This window comes from Notolepis coatsorum (genome assembly GCF_963971535.1).
Source record: "Notolepis coatsorum genome assembly, chromosome: 11".
Taxonomy (NCBI): domain Eukaryota; kingdom Metazoa; phylum Chordata; class Actinopteri; order Aulopiformes; family Paralepididae; genus Notolepis; species Notolepis coatsorum.
In genome coordinates this window covers 27778175-27799682 of record NC_140175.1, presented here as the reverse complement: position 1 = coordinate 27799682, position 21508 = coordinate 27778175, and the positions used below count along the sequence as shown (strand labels likewise).

Here is a 21508-nt window from a genome sequence, read left to right as displayed (position 1 = left end):
GAGGAAAAATAGTGAAAAGGCGGGGGTTGGTGGGAGATGACATGACCACAGCCAGATTGTTCTCCGACTCTGCCCACACAGTCTCTGCTGACTGACTCCCTGTTTGTTTGTGTGTGCGCGTGTGTGTGTGTGTGTGTGTTTGTGTGCGTGTGTGTGTGTGTGTGTGCAGAAGGCAGGCGGCGTTACGGACAATGGGCATGTTGTTCTGAACCGGGCGGGTTATCCTGCCTAAATTACGGGGCAATCGACTGGAAACGTCCCAGCAGCCAGGCTCTGATCGGGGGAGCATCGGATCAAAACAACACGTTTCACTTTGTCTACACCGCGAAACAGGCTATAATACTGAAAGACCCACAGGCCAGATGGTTCTAGACGGCAACAGATGGACGGAAGGTTGGGTAAAAAAAATTTAAAATAAAAACACCGCTTTGGACCTTCGCCCCGCACGCCTCTCACCTCTTGAGCACCTTATCGTGGGCGTCGCTGCCCTGCTGCACGAGGCGATCCAGCACCTCCAGGGGCGAGGCGGACACCATGCCCTCCTCCGCCTCCTCCTCTCCGTCCTCCAGCCCCTCCTCCCGCTGCAAGAGCCTCGCCGACGCCGCCGCCTTGCGCAGTGCCTCCGACGTCTTCCTCGCCACGAAGAGCGCGGCGGCCCTGGGCAGTGCCAGGTCGAACAGGGCCTCGTACGGCATGGTGGCCGGGGCCTTGCTGCAGGGGCTGGGGGAGAACAGGCTGAACTTGGCCACCCCCCCGTCCTCCTCCGGGGCGGACGGGCTCCGGTGGAGGTGGTGCTCGATGGGGGTGAACGCGGGCTGGAAGGACCACGGCTGCTCCGGGCCAGCGGCCGAGCCTTCTCCTCCTCCTCCTCCTCCGCCGCTGCCATCGCCGTTTCCTGGAGCGTTGTCCGCCTTGTCCGGGGTCGTCACGGCGTCGTGGGTGTCTGGGATGGGGCCGCCGGGCTGGGTGCTGGACGGGGGTTTCTCCTGGGCCTGCGGGCCGGTCAGTGTCTCAGTGGTGCGGTAGAAAGGAGAGTCGAAGCCCCTCAGGCTGCTGTGGTCCCTCTGCTCCTCCGTGATCTTCAGTAGCTCCTCTGTTATGGCAGCTGGTAGAGGAGATAGAATTATTATTAACATTAGAAAATGTACAAATATGTTATCATCATAAACACAACAAATATGACATCATATAAAAGCTGAATAAAAAGCTGGAGATTTAACATAGATCAACGATGTTCCGTACACTTGGCGCACATCGGGGAACATTCCTCTGTTGTTAGGAGCCAGACAAGCATGTTTGTGTGCGGAGGAAATTCTTCATTCTACATCTACACTTTGACTGATGTGTTTTGAACCAATAGTATTCGAGAAAAGTGGCAGGTCTGTGTACAGAAGACCACAGGCCTCTACAATGTTCCATACAGACTGAATCAACCAACAATGTTCCATACAGACTGACGGAATCAACCAACAATGTTCCGTACAGACAGACGGAATCAACCAACAATGTTCCATACAGACTGACAAAATCAACCAACAATGTTCTGTACAGACTGATGGAATCAACCAACAATGTTCCATACAGACTGACAAAATCAACCAACAATGTTCCATACAGACTGACGAAATCAACCAACAATGTTCCATACCGTGGGGGGGAAAAAACAGGACTTTATGCAGTGAAAAATCTGAAAATGTATATATAGTTTTTAAAATCAATCCAAATCATTGTATTATACAAACTATTACAACACTCAACACTTCAGGCAAGGGCAAGCGGCATTACCCATGACTTGATATTTAAAAAAGAAAGCATCATTGAACTAAAAACTGACCTATTAAAATGACTACAACGACCACTTAATTACTTAACCACTGATGAGACGGTGAGAGATCTTGTAAACAAACCTCCCTCTCAGCTCCCTCGGTCACTCACTGATGGTGACTTTATAGTCACTGATAAGGCGAGCATGGGCAATATTTTTTATCAGCATTTCATCAAGTCCATCTTTATGGCTCTGCTAATCCTCCCTGCTCCCCTCTCCCTCCCTCCCCACAGCAAGAGCCAAGAATTATTTTATCTGGGAAACCCTCCTGCCATTTTTACTCCCACTCAGGCTGACCCAAATTGTTACAGACCCATCTCAATACTCCCCTGTATTTCAAAAGTCTTAGAAAAACTGGTAAATAAGCAGCTTACTGAATTTCTGAATGTTTTTTTTTTTATCCACTTTTTCTCCCATTTTCTATATTTTCTCCCATCCCAATTTCGTATCATCCAATTCAACCCTCCCCTGTCACGAACGCTGTTTCTTGCCTCCCACAAGCCGGCTGCAATGTGGACTAAGTCATACATAGCACAAGTCCCCTCCGGTACTTGAGGTAACAGCAGTCGCATCTTTTCACCTGCGCAGCTCGATCTCTCAGTGGCGAGGAGTAACGCGTGGGAGGCTCACGCACCAACCGACCTGTAGGAGTCGCTGTCCACAACGCCCGATCCACACCCATCAGTTTCCCACCCCCTAATACGGCCAATGTGTATTAGTATGGACGGCCAGCTAAACTGAAAGCAATGTGGAGCGCTGGGCTCGAACAGGCAAGCCCAGCGTCTCCGTCATTCGTGGCGAGCGCCTTGCCCACTACGCCACGTAGCCGCCCACTGAATTTCTGAATGTTTACAATAGTTTGTCTGGTGATCAGTCTGGTTTCCGTTCTGGTTTTGGCTGTGTAACTGTAACTCATAAAGTCATCAATGACATTGCATCTGCCCTCGACTGTATAAACAACACTGTGCAGCTATATTCATTGACTTAGCCAAGGCCTTTGACACTGTCAAAGAAGTACCAGGGTCTCTGGTCACTCCCTGGCCTGTTTTTCTAGTCACTAAGGGTGTGCCCCAGGGCTCCATACTAGGTCCAACACTATTTTCTATATATATATATATATGTGTATAAACGACTTAGCCAGCTTTCTTGGGGACTCTTCCATTCATCTTTATGCTGACAACACTATTCTGTATGCCACTGACACTTGCAACTGCTAGTATAATAAGTATAATTCTTCTTGCTCTCCCCACCCTAGGTGAGCATCTCCACACCGTCCCTTTTGGAATGTAATTGGGCGCACATCGCAAACTCACCCAATAAATGGAGGAGAGAATGAACAGATATACATTTATAATCATGCTTGATGTGGACTCTGAGACAACAGGTTCTGATTCTGAGCCCACTGGTACTACCGATTTCCTCGCAGCAGTGTAAAAAGAAAGGTTAAACAGAAATCTACCACTGTGAATGAAATAGCACCATGGCAACTGTATTACAAGATATAGACATAAAAGGAATGTGATATCACATTGTAATTTGTGCTGGAAAACAAAATACAGCCAAATACCTTTATACTATCAAAAGAAAGTATCACAAATAGCAAATAACTTTATGCCGTTAAAATATATATATATATCGCAATATATTTTGACCACATCGCTTAGCCCGGAGTCAGCTTCCTCCCCCTCCTCCCTCCTTCTCCTCCCCCTCACCCCTCTCTTTCAGCTCAGCCTACTCCCTCTTTCAGCTCAGCCTACTCCCTCTCCTTCTTCTCACCCTCCTCCCTCTCCCTCTCCCTCTACTCACGCTCCTCCCTCTCCTTCTCGGTCCTCAGCTCCAGTTCCTGGTTCTTCATAAACACAGACAGCTCCGTCAGAGTCATGGAGATGTTCTCAGCACCCCCTGCATCTGATGAAGAGACCGAAGAAGATGTTTTACACATGACCAGACAAGTAGGGATGAACACCTGACCAGGCAAGTAGGGATGAACACCTGACCAGCCAAGTACTAGAACCTCTGGATTACCAGACGACTGCTCTACCTCCCGAGCCACTGTCGCCCCCTGTCGAGCCTTGTACAACAGTACCGGTGCATCCCTACAGCCAGTATCTGAATCATTCATTACAATAATAGAGGCAGATGTTTTTAGGTTTCCCTTTTATCTCACAAACACAAAACAACAGAACTCAATACAAAGCTATGAATAAATGTACTGACCTCTGTTGTTGTTGTTGTTGGCTACTTCTCCTCCCGCCTTCTCTGGTTCTCTCACTGGTTCTTGTCTCATCAACACAGGTTTACTGGACTCTGCAGGCCGACGGTCCTGGAACACAACCATTCGCAGCACTGTTAATATGAGGGTCACTTCCTGTTTGTCATTAATGAAGCCCTGATAGATTGGTCAGGTCATTTATATATATAAAAAAAGAGATGATTTAAAAAAAATACTAACCTTCAGTCTTTTACTATTGTGCACTTTGCTACTAAGTAATCTACCTTGCCTATATTACTACCTACTATTCTAATATGTCTACTACTATGCAGCTCAAGACCGCAGCGCTCAAGTTCGACACGGTTTGATGAACAATGTTACTCAGCTGCCAGAGTTGTACCCTTCCTGCTGACTTGTTCTACAGAACTTGTAAGTCGCTTTGGATTAAAAGCGTCAGCTAAATGGCACAATGTAAATGTAGGTAATAAATCAGACTTATTCTCAGACTAATCTTAACCACTGTACTTCGTCTGGGTTAAAATGACAACCTAAAACCCGACTTTGACTTTATAAACACGAGTCTCGCTACGTTGGGGCGAGCGACAGCTCTTGAGTCGACGTGGAGGACGACGAACCTTTCTAGGCGGACTGGACTGGACTGTGTTGGAGGGGAGCGAGGCGACGGGGAGGTCGTCAGAGAGGGAGGGGGGAGGGGAGGAGGTGGCCGGAGTGCTGGAGGCAGGTGTTCCTTTCCCTCCTGTTAAAGAAAAAGGGGGGGGGGGGAAGAGGTTCAGAAAAGGGGTTAACCATTTCATGTCTGTACGATGACCTCATATTATGATGGAATTTTTGAGGAGGATGACACAATTGGTCAATTGGAACCTATGGAGCTGTAGAGTTCCAAGATAGAAAAAGTTCATAGGCACTTTTCCAGGGTATCTGCAGCAGGTTTCGACAAGTTAAATTGAAGACCTTTTATTAAGACCTTTTTAATACCACTTAGAGCAGAATTTTATACTATATACTAATCTCACGACCAGACTAGCAAAAACACATAGTGACACTGAACTGGCAGTGGCTTGCTAATTTAAATTCTTGTTTCATACAAGCTCTCGCCAGACGCACCAAGCTCGCCGTAGCTCCGCAAAAAAAAACAATGTGAATACGATAACATTTCATATAATATTATTTAATCTCCCGACATCCAGGCTGCCCCCCCCAAAATTTGATACCTGTGCAAATTTAATTTAATTACTACATTTTGAGGACTTCAATTTTTTTATTATTTTAATACTTTTTAAGACTTTATAATACCCCGCAGATACTGTTCCCACGCCAGATGCGGGTTCTGTGAAAGGAGTCTGTTCCCTGAACTCTTTCAAGAGGGGAAAAAAACATCACTTACATTTCCATGCTTGTTCATAATCACATGATGCGCACACAAGACAGGGAACTATTTGAAAACCTCTTGGCAGAAAAATGATGCAATCGACGGGCTGAGATCAGCAACGACGATGTCATCACTGACCTGAGGTGGAGTGGAAGCGCCCAGGGAGGTGCGAGGCACTGTGGGAGAGCTCCTGGTTGGGGGAGATGCCCCTCGAGGAAGGGGGCGTGGCCATGCCACACAAGGAGGAGGGGCTCCACAGAGAGTCCTTTCCCCCACAGGAGGAGTTGGAGTTGATTTCACAGCTGGAGTTCTGAAAAAGGAGAGAGAGAGGGGGATATTGAATTATTTCATTTAAATCTAAACAATTCTTACAATCCCAAAAACTATGTTTTAAAGGTAGAATCCATAATGGTGTCAGAGAGCCCCACTTGGTCTGAGTGTGTGGGCTGCCTGATTACTTTTACCAACGGATTTCCAGTTCCGCGTTCGCATTCTGCGATCTGATTGGCCACTGACGTTTCTGGTCGTGTGACATCTGCGCCAATCGTGTGACGCCTGTTTCTATCACCGGTTAAGCTTAGGCACTCTTTCGAAGTTGGTTAAGGTTAGAGTTTGTCTTAGAGCAGGGCGATAGAACATCAGCCCTGATTCCAAACTCTAACCTTAACCAACTTCGAAAGAGTCGCCTAAGCTTAACCAGTGATAAACTAGGCGTTAGGTAGTTTGCAGGCTGTTCGAGGCGGAAATGGGCGCAGAAACAGGCGTCACGCGATTGGGCGCACATGTCACATGACCAGAAACGTCAGTGGCCAATCAGATCGCACCAGAAACGTCAGTGGCCAATCAGATCGCAGAACGCGTAACTGGAAATCAGTTGGTAAAAAACTAGACGCGTGTTGGCTGGAGTTTAGTAACTTATTATATTGTGAACTTCTCCAGACCGCTCTTGGTAGAGCCTGAGGTGTGGCCAGCAATAGCAATATAAGGTGAGATAAGATATTATTTTATTGATCCCCTTGGGGAAATTCTGGAATATGAGCTTATCACAGCTAACACAAACAGAATATGAGCTTATCACAGCTACCACAAACAGAATATGAGCTTATCACAGCTACCACAAACAGGATATGAGCTTATCACAGCTACCACAAACAGGATATCAGCTTATCACAGCTATCACAAACAGGATATGATCTTATCACAGCTATCACAAACAGAATATGAGCTTATCACAGCTAACACAAATAGAATATACGTTTATCACAAACAGGATATGAGCTTATTCCAGCTATCAAAAACAGGATATGAGTTTATCCCAACCAGGATATGAGTTTATCACAGCCATCACAAACAGGATGAGTTTATCCCAACCAGGATATGAGTTTATCACAGCTATCACAAACAGGATATGAGTTTATCACAGCTATCACAAACAGGATATGAGTTTATCCCAACCAGGATATAAGTTTATCACAGCTATCACAAACAGGATATGAGTTTATCACAGCTATCACAAACAGGATATGAGTTTATCCCAACCAGGATATGAGTTTATCACAGCTATCACAACCAGGATATGAGTTTATCACAGCTATCACAAACAGGATATGGCATTTACTTGCACCATCGCATAGACCGAATGATTGTGCATAAACAAATAAAGTTTATTATAAACAAATAAAGTTTATTATAAACAAGCCCAATGTCAGAATCTGAAATGGGGCAGAAACGTTGTACTCTCAGACAAAGCCACACGTTTCCACCATTAAAGAATCGGATTAGATGAGATGGCGAGGCTAGATGGGATGACCGCTAATGCACTTGGAAGAGGAAGTCATCACGTCTCACACACACACACACACACACACACCACAGCTGCGGTTAGATAAGCAAAAACGAGGATGTCACATGTCATTCCACTTTCATCACGCTGGCTGCTCAGCACAGGGATCTCGTTCCATTTAGCATCAGGTAGCAACATGCTGCTGCAAATCAATGGTAACAGTGTTTCTCAAACGAGGCGCATCAGAGTGAGTGAGTGAGTTGTGCCTTGGGATTTGGTTTGTATGTAAAATAAAATAAAGAATTTAACAAAAGGTAAAAAAAATATTACAATCAATTAAATTCAACACTGGCTGGCTCAGGATCAAAAACTATTTTCCTGGTTAATGTTTGTTTTGTTTACATATAATTTATTGATTGATTATTATCGATTATTGATTATTTTCGTGTCATGCACACAAAGCGCCCGAGACTCATGGGTTTATAAGACACCAAAAATAATGTTGAAGTCACAACATATAATTTATGAGACACCAAAAATACTGTTGCAGTGTTCCATTATTTCATTGCATAATTTAATTACGCAATTTATCCCAAGCTTGTTAAGTAAAATCCCTTCCTGAAGCAAGTGTTTCATATTCGTCCCGCTGTGTATGATCATACAAGGATTCGTGACATTCACTCCCAAACAATAACATGGCATGCAATACATTTTCGTGCCTTGCCGTTTTGAGAAAGCTGCAACCCATATGACAGGAGTCTGAATAAGAAAACCTAATGTATATATATTAGGAAAATATCCCACAGTAATAGTGTGTTATACTCAGAAATATCTCTGCTATAAAAATCCCTGTAAGAAATATCGTGTTCTCTGGGATATGTCTTCAAGCCCAAATATAATACAGTGCTATTTTTCTGAGATTATTAATAAATTAATGTTGCACTTGATGATACAATACTGAACACTGTTGAAAAATGTTTGTATAAATTCCTGGCATGACATCACATCCTACCACACAGTAAAAACACACAAGAGCTCAACGTTTAGGTCCCTAAGGTTTGTGACCTGAGGTGTTTAAGGCAACGTCGTGAACACACTCTGATTGGAACCAGTGGGCCTCCCTTGTTTTCTGCAGGATCAGGCCTGGCTCAGAGGACGTCTAACAGACAGACAGATCCTCAGCCAGACCCTGAGGGACACAGAAAAACACCCAGCCCCCTCCTGCGCACGCATGCAGCCGGCCCAAAAATAGCGAGGGACCGGATCTCCAAGGCAACCGGCCCCTGGGACAGACCACGACGGGGTGGCGGGACGAGGATGGAGGGAAGGGGGGGGTGGGCATGTTTTGTTTCTCCCGAGGTCTGCCGGCTTGGGCCGCTCCGATAACTCAAACCCTCTCCTCCCTCTGTCCTCGCCTCTATGAAAACAACAGGGCTATTCGTTGGGCCGGGCAGAGGGGTGTGTGTGTGTGTGTGTGGGGGGGGGGGTTGGGGAACAGGCGGGTTGACTAACAGCGTCTGACACGGCAGGCATATCAAGTGTAAACAACACCACCCTGTGCAGAACAACAAGCGCTGCACAGACAGGCAGGGACTGTCCACTCAGTCACTGCCACCCGGAGAACGGAGGAGTCGGGGACAAAAGGACGTTTCTCGTCTCCGAATCTCGCACAAAAGGTCCGTTGTCGACGGCGTCGCGGATGATCTTACCTGGCGTCTGGAGGTCTGTGGGCTACGGGAGGAGGAGGACTGTGTCCCTGAGAGGGGGGGCAGGGAGAGGGGCGGGGGCAGCCGCGCGGTGGAGAACGGGGTTGAAGAGGAGCTTCCTGTTTGACGAGAGGAGAGAAAACGCATCGTCAAAACCGGTACGCCATCTCCATCCATTCTCCACTGTTGTTGTAAAGTCATGACATCATACATCATTACAGTAACCCTCAGAGACCCACATATGTACAACGATTGCTGCAACAACTTATGAGACATAATTGAGCGCAGGAGTGGCCATCATACACTTCCATCATAATGTTCTAAGCACTCAAAACCTTCAAAATCTGAATAGGCGACCTAACCAAAAACACAATGTTTATTATAGATGTATAATAAACAAAAGACCAAAATGTGTCAGTAAGGAAAAATTAAGTGTAATTAATTAATCTAATTTATAGCAAAACACAAGATACTTGTGCCATAATGAAGATATGGATTAGCGCTCAATGAAGAACCGCAATCCCATTGCCAAGAGAAAGTCTAACACATGCCTATAAATACTTATGTGACTGGTACAAATACTGATAAATACTTATGCGACTAGTACGTTCCCAAAACAAAAAGTCAAATGTGATTGACGAGATACACAGAATATATCAACCGTTGACCATATTTGCGACAGCGGCCATTTTGCTCTTACGTCATGCTCGGGGGGTGGGAGAGGAATCCCAACGTGAGCGTGACGTAACAGCAAAATGGCCACCGTGCGAATACGGCCCATGGGGAACAGGAGGAGTGGTATAGAGCGAGCGCTCTGCTGACCATAGCTACTGTGGAAGTCGGTGTAGGGGCTGGATGTGCAGTCCTGCGGCCGGAGCTGGAGGTTGGGGTTGAAGTTCTCAGGCATGGTGGCGTAGCCCTCCTCACACGAGGCCTCCTTGGGGTCCAGAGACACTTTGGCACATTCAATGACTATATCATGGATTTCAAACCGTTTCCACCTATATTAGATAAAAGATAAGGCCCATCGGTCATTCTTGATAGGTGTACTTTTCTAAAAGAATACTTTTTGTCACTTGGCTGATACTCGAGAGTGAATTTGCATTCCGTTTCACAGCGTTATTCGGTCTTAAAAAAAAATGCTTCCACTCTGGCCGGTTTTCAGGTGTTATTATTCTGGTCAACACACTTGATAAGTATAAGTAGACTCTGCCTAGTAACAGTCGCCGATTGGCCAGAGTTAGCGCCCCAATCAGGGCAGCAGGACCGGAGCCTGAATCGCAAATTAATTCAAAAGTAGGCGGGACTAGCAGCTAGTGACAGCACAGCCGGATACGAGGAGGGCGGCGGAAACCTTTTAAATGTCGTTTGGCAGCAGACGGCAGCACGCACGTTAGGCAATTGTCAGCTGACAAAAACGAAAAACAGTGTCTGCATACAAGGAAAGAAAGCGTGGTAGCTCTCCTAGTTGACAAATAAGTGCCAGCATGCATAAAGTTCATAATATGATGAAGCCTGAATTACATTCTTCAGACATTTATTATCAGTCTCCCTTGATTTGTTTGCATTTGTATGGGCCATGTGGTCGTGGTGTTTGTATGTTATGGGCCATGTGGTCGTGGTGTTTGTATGTTATGGGCCATGTGGTCGTGGTGTTTGTATGTTATGGGCCATGTGGTCGAGGTGTTTGTATGTTATGGACCATGTGGTCGTGGTGTTTGTATGTTATGGACCATGTGGTCGTGGTGTTTGTATGTTATGGACCATGTGGTCGTGGTGTTTGTATGTTATGGACCATGTGGTCGTGGTGTTTGTATGTTATGGACCATGTGGTCGAGGTGTTTGTATGTTATGGACCATGTGGTCGTGGTGTTTGTATGTTATGGACCATGTGGTCGTGGTGTTTGTATGTTATGGACCATGTGGTCGAGGTGTTTGTATGTTATGGACCATGTGGTCGTGGTGTTTGTATGTTATGGACCATGTGGTCGTGGTGTTTGTATGTTATGGACCATGTGGTCGAGGTGTTTGTATGTTATGGACCATGTGGTCGTGGTGTTTGTATGTTATGGACCATGTGGTCGAGGTGTTTGTATGTTATGGACCATGTGGTCGTGGTGTTTGTATGTTATGGACCATGTGGTCGTGGTGTTTGTATGTATGGACCATGTGGTTGTGGTGTTTGTATGTAAGGACTATGTGGTCGTGGTGTTTGTATGTACGGACCATGTGGTCGTGGCGTTTGTATGTTATGGACCATGTGGTCGTGGTGTTTGTATGTAGGGACCATGTGGTCGTGGTGTTTGTATGTTATGGACCATGTGGTCGTGGTGTTTGTATTTTGATCTGGCAGATCCGTGACTATGAACCGTCACATGGTGTGCAGACTCCCGCCTACTCTGCGCACCACAGGCGTAGGCCGGCATTGGTAATGGTGCGGACCCAGTGATTCGGGGGCTAAAATCTAGGCATCTTTGTCACTCCCTCTTCATGCAGTAGGCAGAAAGGTGAGAGACTTACCTGGTGGGATCGAGTTCATGATCCTTGGTCCCAGTCACTAATTCTGGATGTATACGGACATGTTCAAGCATTGGCTGAGAGAGAGGGGATAGAAACAAAATTAATGTTGGGAATAATCTCGGAAGATACAGCAACACAATTTAATAAATCGCTGCTGTCGGGAAAAAACCTGTAGCTCCAGTTTTGGTGATTATTGTGTTTTTACTTCGATTTAATGTTTACGTCTTTCCCAACTTCGCGAGCGAGTTCCGCGACACCCGCTCAGGTCCACATGTACAACAGAAATAAAAAAACTAGTCTTGAAACGTTGACCCTTTTGGAGATACAAGGTTTAAAAACTAGTCTTGAAACGTTGACCCTTTTGGAGATACAAGGTTTTCACCCAATTGGACCTGTCTCAAGCCCCGCCCTCTTTACACAACTGTTGCTTTCCAGGAAGAAACAGTAGCGATTGGAGGATTGAGAAAAGAGGGCGGGGCTTGAGATAGGTCCAATTGGGTGAAAACCTTGTCCTTGAAACACCGTCTTGAAACTTTTGGAGATACAAGGTTTTCACCCAATTTGACCTCTCAAGCCCTCTCGAGCCCTCTTTTCTCGATCCAGGAAGCAACCATAGCACTTGGAGGATCAAGAAGAGAGGGTTTGAGATATGTCAGTAGCAGGAAAAAAAAAAAAAAAAATAACATAACACTCAACAATGCAAAGCTGTTAATAAACGACAAGCGACATTGACCCATCTCCCACCTTCACAACCTCCTCAAACGTCTCCATGTGCTCCTTCATGCTGTAGTGAGAGCGCAGGTAGGACACAAAGTTGCAGGGATACATGCCGTAGAGGCGGTGGAAGAGAGAGTAGACGCTGGCGTGCAGGTGGATGAGATACACCTCTGAGACATGCCCTGAGCAGAGGAACACACACCACAGCAGAAAGATAGAAGACACACTCATTTATCTTGGAGAAACCCTTCCACTTCCAGAAAACATATTGCAGTGACATCGTCTGGGCCATTTCCGAGAATCCAGATTTAAGATTTATCGACATATCAAACACAAGTTGGTCGGATTGCTCAAGATATATATAAAAAAAACGGAAAAAAGGAACATAGATGCACATACACCTCTATACAATACTAATTGTACTGCATTACACAGCAGGGTGGCATAGTAACACCAGCCAAATACTGGTGCATGTTGGCTATGGCTGGTAAGTGTGTTTAATCACCATTATACGTGTATCACTGTACATATCGGTATTACAACTCTGTACATACATCTGATTAGCACTACACCCAGTAGTACTAATTTATATATTCATACCTAGTTTAAATCACCTGTACATTGTATATTACACTTTACGGTTACATCTGGTTGGATTCTCGTTGTACTGTATAATGACAATAAATATGAATCTAATCTAATCTTTGCAAGTAACCAACTACTATTCTGAGGTCTTCTTCAATAGTAAAAACCTGTTTGACTGGTCAAAAGAATAGTGAAGCGGACGGTGAATTTTGGTCCAGAAATTGTTAAAGGAACGCGCCAACATTTGGGGAAATTAGCTTATCGTCTGATCCAGAGAGAGACAAGAAGATAGATACCAGTTTCTTCTCTGTGTGTTCAGTAGAAAGCTATCTGGCCTGCACGTTAGCCTAGCTTAGCACAATGAATAGAAGCGGACAGTGCCAGTTAGCCAAGGCATTGTCCAACTAACGCCTCTCCCGAAGGCTCTGTCCGCTTCCATTCATTGTGCTAAGCTAGGCTAACATGCAGCCAGATAGCTTTCTACTGAACAGACAGGGAGGAAACTGGTATCCATCTTCTTGTCTCTCTCTGGAGAAGACGGTAAGCTAATTTCCCAAAATGTTGGCGTGTTCCTTTAATCCCTGACTGCCTCTGTGACACAACAAAGTAAACTATTCAGTACCGGGATTCTTCAGGTTCCAGGATGCCAGGCGGCCGAAGATGTCAAAGAACTCCCACAGGTGCTGCTTCCCGGCCTGGGGGATCATGGGCAGCAGGGTGATCAGCACCAGGACTCCAGTTATCAGCACCACCACGTCCGAATCCGTCTGACACCGGGGGAGAGGACATGAATGAATGAGTTTATTTCTTTTTTTTTTTATCCGCTTTTTCTCCTCCATTTACTATTTTTCTCCCATCCCAAATTTAGCCGTGCCAATTCTCCCCTCCCCTGTCTTGATCGTTGCTCGCATGTGCCCCCCACTGGCCGGTCGTAGGGAGGATAGAAGCCCATCACATGTCCCCTCCGATACATGTGGAGGCAGCCAGTCACATCTTTTCTCCTGCCAGCGCGGACTCTCATTTGGCGAGGTGTAACGTGTGGGAGGCTCACACTGCCCCCGGCCATTTTCCTGTCTTTGCTGTGCAGGCGCCCTGACCGAATTGGACGTTCTCTTCAATAACAAGAAATCCGTTTGACTGGTAAAGTAGTGACATCTGTTCTCTAACCCTAACCCCCCCCCCCCCCCCCCAGTCCTTTACTACAGGACCGGGTTTGTACCTTGAGGCATTTGAGCAGCGAGAGCAGTAGGGGGTAGCGGGCGATCTTGTGGATCCAGGACGGCTGCTTGCGGACCACGTGGCCCAGCAGGGTGAGGCTGGGCAGTCGGCAGGCCTGTTTGGTCATACACTCGTTCATCTTGTCCAGAAGGTGCTGGAAGAGATCAAAAAGGAGGGGGAGGGGGGTATTAGGGGGTGGGGGAATTAGGGGGTGGGGGTATTAGGCGGGCGGCTATCGCTCGATGTTGCTGAAGAGTTGCTAAAGAGACAGTAGGTGACATTATTCTCTCTTCTAACCTTATCATGGGGCTCCCTGACTGAGGAGAGGATATGCATGGCCTGCACAGAGTTTGTTTCCAAGAAGTAGTCCACCAGTCCGTTCAGCAGCACGGACCCTCGATCTGCAAGGAGAGAGAGAGAGAGAGAGAGAGAGAGCGAGAGCACAGCATGGGTGATGGGTCCATTATTACACCCAGGGAAGGAACACAAGACTCTCACAGCAGGGACGCTAGGTTATACAAGAACTAGCAATAAAGACAACAACAACAATCATTCAATTGATCTGCAACAAACAAACAACAAATAAAAGAGGCTGGGTGAGGAGCATATCTAAGTAGGCGGTAGAATCTTTGCCTGATTCTCAAAAGTTCCCAGATGTAAAACATTTTATATAACCAAAGGCAGGGCTGTACACTGCGATGATATCATCGCGAATTGCCCCTTTAATTGGCCGTTGCGATTGGTAAATATTATCTGGGGGCGGGCTTGCGAGTAGTGCTTTCAAGTCTTGGATTCGCATTTCACTCCTAAATTATCCAAGGCGTGTGATGACGCCACTCACGCGAGCTGAGCAGTGAGCACTCAGCAGGTATGATCAGCGGGAACAATCGACTGAGCACTCACTCTGATAGGGCAAAGTGTACCGGTGGAATAAGTCCCCGATGCATTGATATAATTTCCTCTCATCCACTTGTCAGCAGTGCACTGTGACTGCACACACACACAGCAGATACTATTGCTTCGCTACTACATATAAGGCGAGAGCCGCGTCACAGTTATCAACAAACAGTGGAAGTCGAGGAGACATGAATAGAATTGCTCAACATGCTAACGCTAGTAGCCTCTGGCTAACGCCAGTTAGCCGTTCAGCTAACGCTAAACTAGTGTCTAACTAAAGTGACTCTGCAACACCAGTACCATTAGTGAGGAGGGGGGGGGTATATTGAAGACGCTTGACAACAGGGGTTCAAAGATAACTTCACATTTATTGGTTATTCATTTCTTAATTATATCGCTTCATGCAATCCATCCAGGCTGGCTGCCTCCGTGTTGTTGACATAATGGAGCGGTCGGAAAGTATAAACGACGCATCCTAGTGACCTAGTCTAGTGTGTGACATCATCAACTGTCGACGACAGCTCAGACGGGGATTCTCTCTCTCTCTCTCTCTCTCTCTCTCCAATTCAAATGGCTTTATTGGCATGACGTACTTCTACATGTTGCCAAAGCAATATTAAACATAAACATGGATTACAAACAGATATAAGTACATACAAAATATCATTGTAAAATATAGTATATACAAAAATGTTCATCATAAAATAGAACATAAAATATTACGGCATATCTCTCTCTCTCTCTCTCTCGTGTGTTTTTAGCTAAAGTGGATAGAAAAGACAGTTTATGCAAAAGTCTTCTTAGGCACCCAAGAGTTTTTATATAAATTGTCTTACAGTAGATTCTTTTATTTTTAATAATAATATAAGCTGCATATAAGGAATACAACCAAATCCTCTGTCATACCATAAAATTGTATTATTTATTATTATTATTATTATTTTGCATCGTGTTGAATCGCATCGTATCGCCCCGAATCGCATTATGTTGAATCAAATCGTATCGAATCGTATCGTATCTCAACAGGGGGTGAATCATATCGCATCGCCCGGTGCTTCAAATGTATCGTTAATGTATCGTATCGTTGGCACCGTATCGAGATGCACATCGCATCGGCCTCAGTGAGGAGATGCACATCCCTACAGTATAGGGCCCAGCTGCAGCTCCGGAGAATCCTGGCCGTAGCTGGAGGCTACTCAGTACACACAGACAGTGGAGCTGGTTGCATATAGCGAGCATTTAGACTTGTTGCGTGGTGGCGATGTCTCGCAGATAATACAACTACAAGTATTATTATATATGTTATTATATAATATATATATTTTATTAAAAAAAAAATTATATAAAATAATTTTTTTTCTTTTTTTTTTTAAATCAAAAACAATCGATATAAATAATGGTAAAATTGTTATTTAAAAATTTGCCCCTAAAAAATATTTTTTGTCCCTAAATTTCTCATTTAGGGGCAAGTGTGCCCCTAGTGAAAAAGCTTAGCGTACAGCCCTGAAAGGACCTGGATAGCTAAACCTCTGAAGGTCTTCAAACAAACAATGCGGTCGTCTTACCAGTGTTGAGGTGCTCATTGATAAGGCCTTTGATCTCTTCCAGTTGGTGGAGGTCGGAGGTCTCCAGGAGAGGGAGGAGGTCCCCCACGTTGGGCTGCTCCTTGGCCATGGTGGCGGTGCTGCGGGTGGGTCTCTCTCACGGTGTCCTTCCCTGCCTGCCTGCCTGCCTGGAGGGCTCCCTGGGACACCCGCCAATACAGTCTCCAGGCACCACTGCAGTGAACCAGGGCGCAGAATCAGAGTCCAATTACTCCATCATAGGGATTCCAGTTCCATTTTTGTCAAAAAAGCATCTACCCGCATTACATTAGAACCAAGATCCAAGCTTGTTTTTGAGTAACCTAAGCCCTAATCTGGGATCATAATGACTGCATTTATATAGCACTTTTATCCAAAGCGCTTTACAACTTATGCCTCACATTCACCCATTCACTCACACACCGACGGCGGAGGCGACCATACAAGGTGCCAACCTGCTCATCGGGAGCAGTTAGGGGTTAAGTGTCTTGCTCAAGGACACTTTGACACATTACCGCCGGGAATCGAACCGGAACCTTCCGATTACCACACAACCACTCTACTCGAGTCCTGATCCACTGTCACTCCTAGTCCTGAATCACTGGTCAATGAGGTCATGTGACAATATAAAAACACTCGTATAGCAGCCTAAAACCTGTCCCAGATCAGCACTTAAGTGTAAGATCACTCATCACCAGCCTAGTGTAAATGATAGACCAACGAAAATGCTATCCCTGCCTTGTATGGGCCTATTATTGCACCAGTTCTATGCTAATGTCTGTAAACTGTTGCATCATTTGTGACCAATATGACAGTTACTGCACCAAGCACAACCTCTCTCTCCACATTTTGCACTGATCTAATAGATACCGAGCAAACATATCAAATAAGACTGAACCTTCTATTACAAGGCAAAACATTTTTGCTTCCATTATTAAGGTTTCGCAAACCAAGCTCAAAGATAGGCCTAGTTAAGAAAAACAAACTCAAAAACAGCTTGCTAGATATGTAATAACTAGGGATGGGATTTTGAAGGCATATCAATATTATTTTGAATATTCTATGTGAAAATGATCAACATTTTACGGTCCAACCCCAGCAGCTTATGCATTAATGGCTTTATGACTGAGCAGAATCAACATCTAGAGACTACAACACAAACACCAGACAAGAAAGGCTTATAGAGTTATATGGCCAAACTGCCTTGTCTCACTAGAGTACAAGGTCATTGTGAATCTCTCAATGTTGTGAAACGTTCCAAAATGCAAACCACAACAACAACTGCAAACCAATTTGATGAGGACCCTTGTCCTACATGTTTTGTTCTTATCGATTCCTCTCTCCACAAAATAAGTATTGAACAATGCCCCTCAGGAAGGGTGGGGGCATTTGTCTCCTTTGGTCCCTCTCAGTGTAGCTTGTCAGATAGTTTTACCCTCTGTATGCCTATTAAATTCTATTGGTTATGACTTGCAAATAATCATTTCCCCCAAAATACCTAAAAGAAACTATAATTGTAAGCCCCTGGGACGATCATTTAACATTTCCCATCTGGCAACACTGGACCCTCTTGCCCTTTTGCTCACACCAAATCAAAATAAGAAACAGCTAATGCCTCGAAGCTGGCATGCTTGTTGATTCACGACCAGTACAACAGTACCATGCAGCGATTGTTTTTTAAGTCATCAATTAACCGCTCTGTCATGGGGGTTGAGGGCTCGGGCGCATGAAGTGGATTTCTTTAGTTTTTTAATGAGAATGTTTTCTCCGTGCGAGTGTCTTGCAGAGAGACACACACACACAGTCAGCCAGGGCCAGTGGCACAAACAGGAACCAGCCAGAGACACACACAGTCAGCCAGGGCCAGTCAGCCTCAGTGTGACCTCAAGCAGCCGCTCCTGGCAGCCCTGGAACGCCCAGGAGGACACAAAGAACCTTTATGCGGCCCGAGCACTTCCATGTAAACACTGGAAATTGCATTTGGCTGTGTACAAGGCCATTACACACAGAAACCCGCCCCCTCCGTTCTCCTGCATTGACATTATAGGCGATTTCACACTAGATATAAACAAAAAGCATTTTGAAAAAGCATTGTTTTCATCCACCCCGCCGCACCCTTTAGGTAGCCAGATGTTCCAGAACAGTAGTAGTGGATGAAAAAACTGAAACATTCAAAAAGTCAATCAATATTCACTATTCAGAGATAGTGTTCTAATAAAGTCATGGTAGGTTGAACTGCACACTGATATGGGAAAAAATTAAATGTCATAATACTCAGAAAGCCCTTATATATACACACACAGTATATATATATGTAGGCCTAGATCTCACAATATCGACTTACTTAGGTATGGATAATCATATGTAGTAACAAACTGTTTAATACCTTTTTTACATTTATTTAGATGACAAAATTGTCAATCTAAATTGACGATATAAAAAAAAAAAAATCACAATCACACAATGTGATCATCACACACAGACAAGTGTATAATATTATGAATATCAATGGGCATATTGTCCAGCCACCTATGTACAAAGCAAGCCTTGAAACATATTCTCATGAGATTGTTAAATATAGGATTAGGGTAATAATTTGAAATATATACACATAAGGTGTATGCCACCCATTGTAATAATTAACATTATATCCGTAATGTGCCCCAGGACAGTTCAGTCAGTTCCGTTTGTGAACATGCACCCTCCAACAGCTAGAAATCAGAGAGAACCCTCCAATCAGTGATTTAACTGGAATGTAAAATCTGGGGCTTTTCCATAGACAACGAATGGGGCTCTGACTTTGTGAGGCCAATAGGCCATCAAAGGTTTGTGTGAGCTATTACACCCAAATGAGGTTTATATTCTAGCTTTGCTAGGTCTGGGTCAGAATTAAAACAGCATGTGGGTGTGAGAGCTCACACAAAAATATTGTTGCCTCACAAAGTCAAAGCCCCATTCATTGTCTATAGAACAACAGGCCCAGATTTGACATCACGTTAACATTACTGCTGGAAGGGTTCTCTTCTCCGCATTGAAGTCTCTGATCTCTAGCTTTAGGAGAGAGTGGTGCGTGTTCACAAATATCGACTGAACTGTACTGGGGCCGGGGGCACAAGAAGAACATACTGTATGTGAAGTCTTAAAATTGGCAGCATTCCCCGTTAACAAATTAATCCAAATGAGTCCAATTGATTTAAATTACTTTGGCCACACAAGCTGTGATTCTGAGGTTCAGGCTCATTATGGGAGTGATACAGATTTAGGCTAAGGTCCAGTATTTCAATTAAAATGGCAGAAAATTCACTATGGTGGACATTGATCATCGAGGGGGGCAGATAGCTGGATATGTGGACGAGGTTTTATGATTTCACCAGACCAACAGTGATGGAGGTTATGGCCACTTACAGCATTCAAAATAACCTTTTATTACAGCAGCTGGCAACTGTGGTAATAATAGTTATTGTGAAACCACTACACACACACACACCACATTGAACATTGTGCAATACCAGTATGTCAAGTATCTTATAGCATGTAGCATCTCAAGGGATATTGTATAATAATAATAATCATCAATATAATCATCATAATAATAATAATCATCATAATCCAGCAGGACAAGTGCAACATGTTCCAAGCCCTATGGAGCTCGACTCACAAATAATAAACTAATACTAGTAGTATGCCCCTATGGGGCTTGAACTCTTACCTTGTGTGATGCAGCTGGATTGAACTCCTGATAATAATGCCACAATATTTACATTCATATCTACAACACTCACTACTCTGTAGGCTATGGCGTGAGGAGGATGATGATGCTACAGCTGAAGTGGACTCTGATGCAGTTGAAAGATGAAGGTACGCCTACGCCTCGAACTTGGACGAGCGTCATGATGTCGAAAGAAAGCTGCAAGTAAGCCTCGATTGTATTGAGTTGCAAGAGAGGCAAGCAGCAAATATACCATTCACTAGCTCGCAGACTCTCAAGCCATGTAGTCAACAAGCAGCTAAAACTAGCAGCACTCCACTCAATGCGACCTGCTCTCTGCACTGACCACCGAGAGACTGACTGCTGGCTGTGTCGTAAACAACTCGAGGAGAACAATGGGCAGGGTTCGGTTCGCTTTATCCGATTATCTTCGCAGGCATTACTCGTTGTAATCAAAATACCACACCGACCTCCACACAGAGACACACGGGCGTGTTGAAAACAAGTACATGTTTAGCTATCGTTGACATAATGAAATCAGCTGTGTGTCTGTGGTCCTAAAAACAAGTCGGTCTCTAATCGTCGACAGCTAAACGTTAGCTGGTTACACAGGGAGGAGGAGGAAAAGGCATCCGTTTGACAGCATCGTCGGGTCGACAGAGATGCACGTCAATCGAATCGCGTTGAATAAAGAATGTCATAACGATTGAAATTCGCCGCGGAAAATTATAATACATCGATAAATGGACCTGTTTACCTGTTAGAGTAGCTGCACTCCACAGGGCGCCGCCATCTTGAACACCTCACAGCCCGTCCCTCCGCAATCAGCCTCCGCTTATTCTGACTGCATACAAAGTAATCCCTCTCAAATTGTCTCTCCAAAACATGCAAAATGCAAGTTCTACCACGAGTTTTCCCAAGTAACGCTCCGAGTAGGTTCGTTAAAGTACTTCTAATGTGTTCGGGTCATATTTGTGTGAATACGATGGCAAATGCATTTGTACTGTAGAGAAACTAAAGATTGTTTTTCTCACGGGTGGAAGGATGAGCTTGTGTTATGCGGTTTCGCGTGACTCAGGTGGTGGGCGCATGCGTACATGATACAAATATTAATTTGATAGATTTGTTTTTGTGGTAGTCATTTTTTCTTTGTCTTTTTTTTTCTCTGTGGGGTGGGTAGTCCAGTCCCCTTTGTTTTTAATGTACCCTTTATTGTCACATAAAGCTGGGAGGGAGAGCCAGTAGGGCAGACACAGAATACATGGGATTTGATCTCAGGCCAGCAGCAGGGTACTTGTGTTTTCCAGAGGCAGGGATTTTAAGTTTTTAACCAATATCTCTGAACATACAATTGACTGATATT

The 21508-nt window shown here is 44.8% G+C and overlaps 1 protein-coding gene across 2 annotated transcripts in view; it reads right to left on the bottom strand.

The window, feature by feature from the left end:
- Window positions 1-20945, bottom strand: part of tsc1b (TSC complex subunit 1b) — a gene marked incomplete at its 3' end in the record, with an annotated part of 39307 nt that extends 18362 nt beyond the window's left edge. The window contains exons 1-14 of one of the 2 annotated variants that reach the window (XM_084324300.1): window positions 20903-20945; window positions 16419-16631; window positions 14254-14357; window positions 13958-14110; window positions 13361-13505; window positions 12181-12335; window positions 11437-11510; window positions 9739-9917; window positions 8920-9035; window positions 5566-5737; window positions 4673-4794; window positions 4043-4148; window positions 3632-3733; window positions 457-1105 (exon numbers count right to left, since the gene is read on the bottom strand). In XM_084324300.1, coding sequence (XP_084180426.1) covers window positions 457-1105; window positions 3632-3733; window positions 4043-4148; window positions 4673-4794; window positions 5566-5737; window positions 8920-9035; window positions 9739-9917; window positions 11437-11510; window positions 12181-12335; window positions 13361-13505; window positions 13958-14110; window positions 14254-14357; window positions 16419-16527 — 2186 coding nt within the window. In that variant the 5' untranslated portion in view covers window positions 16528-16631; window positions 20903-20945. Of the gene's footprint in view, window positions 1-456; window positions 1106-3631; window positions 3734-4042; window positions 4149-4672; window positions 4795-5565; window positions 5738-8919; window positions 9036-9738; window positions 9918-11436; window positions 11511-12180; window positions 12336-13360; window positions 13506-13957; window positions 14111-14253; window positions 14358-16418; window positions 16632-20145; window positions 20256-20902 lie in introns of those variants that run through there. The other variant, XM_084324299.1, reaches the window with a different exon arrangement.
- Between the last annotated feature and the right edge of the window lie 563 nt (window positions 20946-21508).